General features: G+C 40.8%; 1 protein-coding gene across 1 annotated transcript; it reads left to right on the top strand.

The window, feature by feature from the left end:
• Positions 1 to 4872: 4872 nt before the first annotated feature.
• On the top strand, positions 4873 to 9985 carry LOC106163250 (carotenoid-cleaving dioxygenase, mitochondrial). Its single transcript, XM_086996079.1, has 4 exons — positions 4873 to 5074; positions 6199 to 6339; positions 6541 to 6691; positions 7335 to 9985. Exons 2-4 carry the CDS (start codon positions 6267 to 6269, stop codon positions 8725 to 8727), a joined length of 1617 nt encoding a protein of 538 aa, XP_086852205.1. The 5' UTR covers positions 4873 to 5074; positions 6199 to 6266; the 3' UTR covers positions 8728 to 9985.
• Positions 9986 to 10265: the final 280 nt, after the last annotated feature.

The following is a 10265-nucleotide window of genomic DNA, read 5'->3' as shown; positions in this document are numbered from 1 at the left end:
AGGGTCTGGGAACGGTCCCTATTGCTTCCTACTTATAAGTGAACTTTTTTAAAAAAATCACTTAAGAGTTTTGTTTTGTCGATCGTTATATATATCAACGATATCATGTTACCTTAGATTGTTGTTTAAAATAGATTTACCTTTTTTCAGTCAGTTCAACAGCAATGGACGTTGCCGTCTGCGCGTTCACATTTAATCCCTCTCAACTCGTTAAAAAAAACCACAAGTACATGTATATTTGCGCTGTAGATTTGGTGACTGAACTGAATCAATCTTTGCATGTAAACGTTATTGTTCGTCTCTTGTTGTTTACATGCCAAAGTGGTTTGTTCGACTATTTGTCGCATACAAATTTTCTTGATGGGTACATTTGTAAGCCTGAAAGCGATAGTGGAAAAAGTCGCCCTCTCTCGCGTGTTTAGGTGTAGTCTGTATGGTGCGGTAAACATTAAGGAATCCTATGGCTTTCTTAATATCCCTTAAGTCTCTTCGTTCCGGTTTCCAGTTTCCTGCCTTTGCGTCCACAATGCCTGTTAAATGATTTCTTATGGCGTGTTGAGGTGTACCGTGTGTATAGACTGAAAACCATTGTCATGTTGTAAATGACATTATCCACAAAGATAAAGGTTGAGATGTTAGTATTACTACTTTTATGAAGTAAAGATGCTTTTATTCTGTCATGTCGTATCTAGAACTCATGAGGATATTTACTGGGAAAAATCAAACGCCTCTTGAGTGGCTTTACTTTATTCAAAATAAATGAGTAAGAACAGACCTCATAGAAATTTATAGCTTAAATACGTCATAAAATATTGAAATATATATATATATATATATATATATATATATATATATATATATATATATATATATATATATATATATATATATATATATATATATAAAGAAAAGGACTTTCGGATGAATTTCAAGCCTTATTAACATGCATGATAATCTATTCCCCAAAAATTAAGTTGGCTCCATTCACGTTTATGTCAAAGAAAAATCCCTCGAGTGAGTGAGGGAGGGAAAGTAGATCAAAGTCCGAGAGCATGCCTGTAGCCAGCAAATTCAAAAGGTTTTTTCCCGAACAAGTGGACCTTTTACAATGAAACTTATGTGTACCTAGATAAAATTTACCCAAAATAGACCTTTTCCTGACAAAAAGGGCAGTTCTTTCGAACCCCCCTCCCCCCCTCCCCCCTCCCCCCCCCATCCCGGCTACGGGCCTGGAGAAGTTTGAAGAGAGAGAGGGTTTGAAATATTGGGACCGATGTTAATGCCCGCCGCACACAGAACGATTTTTCGTATAGGCCACATCTATCACCTCTCTGTCATAATCTTGGACATCAAATCCTCTCTGATGACGATGTTTGATTATGACGAAATAGTTGGATATTATAGCTGGCATCATTTCTGTTCACAAAAGTCTTCTCAACTGTAGCCTCCGAGCTAACCCGACGCCACATTTGAGAGGACCCTACAGCAGAATACACACTACATGTCGGCCCGGAGGGAGGGGGGGGTCAGGATAACGTCATCCCGAGGTGTTGATCTCCGCCCTGCAGGGGAGGTGGTGTGTGACGCGGCACGTCTTTCTGCGCAGTCTTTGATTAAGCTTGACGGTATTTATTGCTGCTGTAATTATCTGATTAATTTATGAAAATCCGTGCAAATTACTTGGGTCGTCAACGCTGTTGTCCTGTCATGGTGTTTTATAGTCATGGCCACTGAGGCCTGCCAATACACGGCTGTTTGGATCACCTCCAAGGCCATGGCTCTCCCAACAACGGGGGCAGAGGAAACGTTCACTTTTCCTCTCCCTTCTCCCCTTACTTCTTCTCTCAAAACTCCCCTTACTTCTTCTCTCACAACTCCCCTCATTTCTTCTCTCACAACTCCCCTTGCTTCTTCTCTCACCCCCCGCTTCAAACGTTAATATCATGAGACACACGGACCAAAACCAAACCATTTAAAAATATTAGACAGCAAACGTACACGTGATCTAGTCGAACAGACATTCACGTGTTTGTAGTTATAAAACAAGGCTGTGGGGGATTGGATTCGAATTTTCTGCAAACTTCCTACCAATGGATTAAAAGTCAGCCACGGGTGCAATAATAATACGCAAATGACATGAAACACAGTAGAGTAACAGAAAGTATTGCAATTTTTATCATTTATAATAATAATAATAATAATATTTTTGTCCGTCACCGTTTCAAAAGCTACAAGTTCATGAATAGACACATTGAAATGTGTAGCACAAAAAGCAGACTCGTTTAGTCAGATACTTAGGTAAAACGTCACTGTAATGCATGCTTTCTGGGGTCTTTTTTTATTGACAATGCTATTTGTCAAGAGATGTTTCAATGTATTGATAAGTAATGTAATCTCATTAAAGGTTCATTGCCTCGCGTGTCTGTGCCGGTGACTTCATTACTCTTTCAACTCTAGGGTCAATCAAGAACGGTGCATTTCGCGTAGGCTATAAGCACTGACATCGTAAGAGAGACGCGCGTGTTAATTAATCAACAGTCACATTAGGTTTGCGTGGACATAGGGTCCGCTATCTGTATATTCAAGGGCTCCAATGACTACTGCTTTTAAATTCCCACCCGGCAGTAAAAAATTCAACCCGACTTTATTTCAATTTAAAACTTATTTTATTACACTGAAAGACATGCCATTAGGGAAAAGCGGTAGGTATGAGCATAGTATGTGACCCCGGTTATGCGCACAACTATGAACGTATAGCCTCGGTCACAACCGGCCGTACGGGCTCTTACGGGCTGTTTACGTCCAAATTTTGCGCAGAATCTCACGTCCCACGCAAGTCCTTCTTACGCAAGTTCGAGTTCGCAGACAGCCCGTAAGCACGTACGGAGGATGTTGGACAAGTCCAAAAGATTCTACGAATAGCCTGCGAACAGCGAGGCCGCAAGCGTAACTTGCTCCCCTCGCACGGAGTTAGCAAGACAGACGCGCGTTGTGCAAGACGCACGTCGCAAGCAATGAAGGAGCAAGTGCTCTTTGCGTGTTGAGTAAGGCGCACGCCCTCACAACTAACGAACAAAGTCGAGAGCACACCGGGAATGCGTCGCACGTGCGTCACCCCCACGCCTGGTGTATAAAAGGCGTGCTCACGACGCAAGCTCGTGTATATACAATGAACGTTGACTGTGAAACGCAAGGTATAAAATCATTCTGATTCCAGCATTTTGACATAATAACATATGTTGATATAAACATGTTGATATAAAAAGAGTATGAAATCGTTCTTTAAAATGCAAAAATGTTGTATCCCCCTCCGGGTCTGCGAACGTGCACCGACGTTTACCTGCGTACGCCAAACCTATACGACGTTAAGTCTAGAGAATATCTTGCGTTTGTGTGCATATGGGCCACTTTTCTCATACGGTGGTACTATACACTATAGTGTGACAGCACCTTTATATGTCACCGCGTTCAAAGCGTGACTTAAACTTGAAGGTAAATAAAAATCCAGGCACACAGCCGTCATTGTTGTACATTGACACCCTGTTGAAGTGGTTCACGTGACCTTGGCACTCCTGGTACACGTGACCTTTCGAGGTACGGGACCCAGGTCTCCGTGCCTGGAAGCCTTTTGTGTGCGCGACAAAATGTTTGGGAGGATTCTGGGATACATGGCGTTCTTATATAACTTAAGAAAAAAAAACAGGCAGAGGGCTTTTATCCGGAAACATGCCGGGACATATCAGACCCTATTATAGCGTTTACATGGAGACGGAGATGGGACACATAATGAATCTACGTCAGAGAGTTTGGAATTTAAATGTGCAACTTTTATTCAATATGGAAATGCCTACACGAATTATACTTAAACAATAACACAATTCTATTTGGCATCGCATTCATCGTATATTTTTTTTTCTAATTTGAATCACAAAATTGCGTCACATTTCCCAAAATTTTAATACTGGATTTTGATTAAATATACCATGCCATTGGTCACCATGCTCCTAAAGTACAAGATTAAATACACTGCTCTAACAAGGGCTTACTTAAAGAACCTACATCTGGCGAATAAGTATTGACGCCCTCCCCCTCCCCCCCTCCCCCCCCCCCCCCCCCCCCCACACACACACACACACTTAGAACGTAATGTTCTTCAAAAAGCTTGGCCTGAATATAAGCCGCTTTACAGTATCTCTTGTGAGAATGAAATAATCATTTAATTTGTATTTTCGTAATTGTACCAATTATATGTCAATTTTCCACAGAGTGGGTGATTCCGTGACCAGGTCAATAACTTGGCGTCACTCCGTGCAAACCCTTGGATAATTAATGACATGGGCATGGAAGGTATCGCCGCGCCATCTATACGATATTGTGGAAACCACGGTTACACTCACTGCAGTAGCTGAGAGCACATCTTATTAGAGACCGAATATTTTTAATAAAATGGTGAATTCCATATCATTTTTCAATATACATGTACATTAGTTTCACGTCATGGAAGGGCTCCGATGCTAGAGCAATTTATGTATAAACTTTGAATGAAAAGTGGATTAAAAAATTCACCTCTTTGCCTGGAGATTACGTCTGGATTTTCGGGTTTTTTTTTTTTTATCCGTGCAAGCCGCTTTCATATTTCACGAGTGAAACGTTCATAATACTTGCCGTGATCCGTGTACCATCCCGTTCCCGTGACTCGTGAATGCGACTTTTTTGTTTTCTATCCTTCGTGAAGCTAAATCATTATACCTGGTGATTTGTGATTTGCAACTCTCATTTTTAGAGAGGTATTAATTTCATTTAAATTTGATATAATATGTCCTCCATCTTGTGTCCTGACATGGCCTCTCTCCAGGCTGCAGGTAGTGCTATATCTCTGGCCGTGTCTCAAAAAAGGCGTCCTCACAGCGAGGCGTTCACAAACCTCCTCCATTGTGAGACGCTTTTCACCGTCCTCGCTAACGAGAACTTCAGAACGTCGATGTGCGCAGTCCTCGCTGTTGATATGTCGTCAGTCTACAGCTGTTTGCACATTTAACATTCTTATAAAGGCAGCTAAGAATACTGTAAACAGGTAGGCCTACCCCTGTATATTGTAATTTAATTTTTTTATATAAAAGGCATTTTCAAAGGGCAAGGTTGTGTCTTAATTTTTTTTATTACCTGTATACTGACTCTCTGGGGCGCACCTTTTTATAGGGTCAGTTGATATTAATGCGTAGCACTGTTTCAGTTGATAGAGGAGAAATGGCGTTCACAGCAAGAGATTAAAAAATGATTGTGCCCTGCATCGCACCGGTATGACAGGAATGGTGGTCCGGGGACCTATACGTTTTTATCACAGTTAAGGGTTAGTCGGTGTGGCAGGAATCGTAAAGTCCAAGAATTGGAAGTCCGGGGTCCCATATGATGAGTACAGGTCAGAGTTAGTTGGAGTATTGGGATTAGTATATGGGACGAATGTCACCTGTACAAAGTAATGGGACACGGACTAAGACTCCTAAAGGACTACATGTACTATTCTTGTCACACCTTGTCACAGTTGATAACTACGCAGTTCTGTTCCATCGTGTCAGGCTTTGACAAAGGACGCCATATGGAGAGGAACGTGAATACACCATTTCTCTGCGCCAGATGCTGTAATTTGAACTAAAACAGTAACGATTTGGACCCGATTGTGAGCCTGCCCCCCCCCCCCCCCCCAAAAAAAAAAAAAAAATGGCGGCTTATATTGTATACGCCCTTTTTTTCTCGTGATTGCTATAGGGGTGCCGGGGGGGAGGGGAGTTTTGATGACTTTGCGTAAGTGCAATGTAGGTCACATACCTGTATGTATGCAAGAAGAACAATACTGCAAATGTAAATAAAAAAGATGAATAAAATAATAAATTAACAAGTTTTTTTTTTTGTCTAAAAACGTATTTAACGTCCCATTCCTATGTACAATTGACAGTTGGAGTAGTATTATATACTACCTGTATGTCGAATGCAAATAAAAAGGATACCTGTAAATAAATTAATAAATAAATAAAAAAGCTTTTGTTTAAAAGAACATAATGTGCAGGAATAGTAGTCCGTTTCTCATTATGATGTACAATTAACAATTTTAGTACTACATGTATTCTCAACTATGTCATTAATTTTGATAGTTGTGAAGCTTTTTTTAAAGTTTTATACAAAATTCCAAAACTTATTCAGGATCTGAAAGAGGACGTCTTCATTGATTTGACTACCGGTCGACGTGACGTAGACTAAAACTGACCAATATGGCCGGCAAGGATGACCCCCTTATTAAGATGAACTGCAAGGCAACACCGCCAGTAAAGACCGTTATTAAGGGTAAAAATACTAGCCTCTCTCTCTCTCTCTTTCTCTCTCCCTCTCTCTCTCTCTCTCTCCCTCTCTCTCGCACACACACACACACACACACACACACACACATATTAAACTTATTATTATGAACAAAATAAGAGCACTGATCTCGACGTAAATTTACCTTGGTACCTTGGTTGTTTGAAAACTGACATTGCTTCGTTTCAGGCACAGTCCCTGCGGATCTCAGCGGCTCTCTACATCGTGTTGCTCCAGCCAAGTTTGAAGTGGGGAATTACAGGATGCGCCATTTCTTTGATGGTCTGGCAATGGTGTATAGCTTCACCATAGAACAGGGCACCGTACTATTTCAAAGCAAGTAAGTCATGGTGAACTGTTTTCTATAACATTTTTCAGTTTTTAAAGATTTTTTGTCTGGAAAAGAAAACGGCCATGGTGCAGTTCAAACATGTACTGTAACAAAGATTAGCATAACCAGGCAAATATTTTACACTGGACTTCAGAGAAACAGATCGAAAGGAAAATAATGTTTGTTTAGATATGTTGAATTAAGGTCAAACTCATGGCTTCTTTTCTCTTTAACTTCGTGAAAATTTATCACAACTATGCATCCATAACGTACAGTATTTCTGTCTGTTACTATAAAGATAGAATGACAGAATGGCTATTAACAAGGGCAATGTAGAGAGTGGGCTGCAGATTGTTTTCTGGAAATTAATTGTTCTTTTTCGTTTATTTGTTCAACGCAAAACTGTAGTTATTTATTTATGATATTGAAGCCGTAATACAGTAGTACACGGTTGGTACCAGTTGTAATGTGTGCGAGCAAGGTGAAGGACACGTGGAGACAGAACAACTTTTGTGTCCATCTATCTATCTATCTATACATATAGAAAGATAGATAGATAGATAGATAGATCGATAGATGCGTATAACAGGAGTGACGCCCATATTAAGGTACTGCAGTTCATATATATATTTATGCGTTGTTCATATTTCAGATATATTGAGAGTGAAGCCTATACCAAAGCCATGTCGGCCAACTGTATCGTCTACTCAGAATTTGGTACTGCTTGCTTCCCGGATCCCTGTAAGAACATATTCTCCAGGTATTTTGCCTACTTCTCCGACGACAGAATAACTGATAACCCATCTGTCAACCTTCTTCCCTGCGAGAACGCCTTGCTCGCCATTACTGAAACTAAGTACTGGACCAAGTTGGACCCAAAGACTTTGACAACAACGGAGAAGAGGATCGACATGTCGCGACTTATCAGTGTGGCCACTCCTGCACACCCGCACATAGACGCCGAGGGAAATTTCTATAACTTTGGTACGTTGTATGGCGGGAGGCCGTCCTACTGCTTGTCCAAGATTCCACCACGTTTAGACGTGATTACCAACAACGAAGGTCCCAAACCAGATGAAGATAAACCCCAACCAGAAATTCTTGCCAAGATTTTCGGCCAGTTCAAAGCGTTCCCAACATATTTCCACAGCTTTGCAATGTCGGAGAACTACCACGCGCTCGTCGAGCAGCCTTTGGGCATGAACGTGCTGAACTTGATGGCAAGGAAGGTGACCAGAAAGAGCTATCAAGAGGCAATGGAATGGTATCCAAACATCAAAGCACGGTTCCGATTGGTCAATCGAAAGACCAATGAGGAGGTAGCACAACTGTTCACTGCGGACCCCTTCTTCGTCTTCCATCATATCAACGCTTATGAAGAGGAGGATCACTTGATAATAGACCTGTGCGGGTACAATGACCCGAGCATCATTGACGCCTTCTATCTGAAGAATTTAGATCCTGAAAGCGGGTTGTTTTCGGACGAAGTGTTCCCCGAAAACACTTTGCCGGAGGTCCGTCGCTACGTGCTGCCTTTGAAACCGACATCCGACGCGATCTCGAGGAAAGAGAATCTCATCACCGTGGAGCGTTTCAGAAATCGAATGGAAGCTCGGCGTGACATGACAGACGGGAGCATCCATTGCACGTTCATCGTGATAGGCAAACCTGGTCTGGAACTTCCCCGAATTAACTACACCAGCTACAACGGTAAGAAGTACCAGTACGTCTATTGTTGGGGCTCGTTCGCAGGGAAGCACAGCTATCGAAATGCCGTAGTTAAAGTGGATATGGAGAGCGGCACGGAAGTGGCATGGCGCGGCACCTACACCCAGTACCCCAGTGAGCCTGTCTTTGTCCCTCTAGCGTCCGCCGGGAGTGATGAGGACAGCGGTGTGGTGCTCGCGGCAGTAACGGACGTTGGTCAAGGAAAGCCGGACTTCCTGCTGATATTGGACGCCAAAACTATGGTGGAGTTGGCCCGGGCAGAGGTGCCTACTGATGTTAGCGTTCCGTTCGGTTTACATGGGCTTTTCACTTCTTAAGAATGGGGGGAGAGCTTCATCAATGGAAACAAGGCACATGTCAGTAGTTATGGATATTTTAAATAAGCTTTAGAGACAATTTTTAGATGCGTTGAGTAACTGTGCCTATTAACTCCGACGACATAGAAATGACCGCGTCGTCGACGTCGCTGTGGCAGTGCCACCGTGACTGATCTCGTTGCCCTCACTGTCCAACACAATCAACTAAATCAAGGTATATAACAGCAGTAGCATTGCGTTTACACAATTTTCTGCAAACAAACCGTAAACTTTAACCAAGGAAAAAGAAACTCCAAAAGATATGCACTGTCTTTATATAATTAACAAGTTGATGGATTTGTTTTGACAACGAAAATTGCGACACATGGACCAATGCAAACAGTGAAACTGAAGTCAAAGCTTTCCCCAAAAATATTAAAAAAAAAAAAAATTGGAACTGCTTGAAAAAGGACGACTAAAGTACACGCTACTTTAAATATTGTTCATATATTAATAAAATGAAATGAAATATATTGAAGGGTTAACAACTGTTCTGGTGGTTAAGTGCCATAAAATTAATTTTTCTTTTTTTTTTTTTTTTTTTTGCCACAAAGGATCCTGTGTGACAAGCAGAATAAATCCATAATAATTGCGATGGCCGCCGTTTTTGTGGTAAAATTAATAAATAGTTCTATGTATTGTTTACAACGTACTTATTGTGGACTATTGAATCTCGTATAAAGAGCTGTTATTATTTTAAGAAAAAAGGGACACTGCACAATTTGTGGCATTTGCAATCATTTCTGTATTTTTCCACCATAATGCATTAAATCGGATTGATCGATAGCTGCAGCACATACATTACATTAGATAACTGTATAATATATATGAGTAGATAGTTATATGATATATATCAATAGAAAGGTATATGATGTAAATCAACAGAAAGGGTGTCGAGGGTTGACCTTGACATTTAACAATCTTCCCTTTATCCTTTATTCAATTTTACATGTGACAACGCATATAAACCAGTGAACGTTTGTATTTTTTAATCCAAAGGACATATCCTTTTAAAGCAGTTGAGCCAAGGGGTTTAACCACCATAGATGTGTTTATACATATACATGTACATATACATATACAAAGTTTTTGAAAACCACTTCTGCTTCTGGTGTATGACAGGGAACATTCTCACATTCTGGTAGAGTGTTTGGCGCATAGTTCTGTATCCTGTATATTCTGCTTTTTTTCAAATAAAAGCCCGTGGTGTTAGGTTCAATGGTTTTCAATGTATCTCCGTCGCAGATCGCGGTCTCTTATTACATACAAAGGATGTTTTATTTTGCAGATACAATTTTTTAATATGAATTTACAGCTGCATGCAACTTAAAGCAAAAGCATGACTTTCTTTTAGTAAAAAAACGACAAATCACTCTTTAACGTCTATCTCCGCGTCCCTTTTTATACAAAATTGCAGCAATTTATTGCACAATCCAAACTGCTCGACAATCACCTCCACTGGGAGAAAATGTACTCCTTAAACATATTTGATTGCCAAA

Source organism: Lingula anatina, chromosome 9, assembly GCF_051362555.1.
Source record: "Lingula anatina isolate TDL-2025a chromosome 9, LinAna3.0, whole genome shotgun sequence".
In the NCBI taxonomy this organism is placed as follows: Eukaryota; Metazoa; Brachiopoda; class Lingulata; order Lingulida; family Lingulidae; genus Lingula; species Lingula anatina.
Note: the sequence above shows the minus strand (reverse complement) of the source record. Positions and strands in the feature narration are given on the sequence as shown.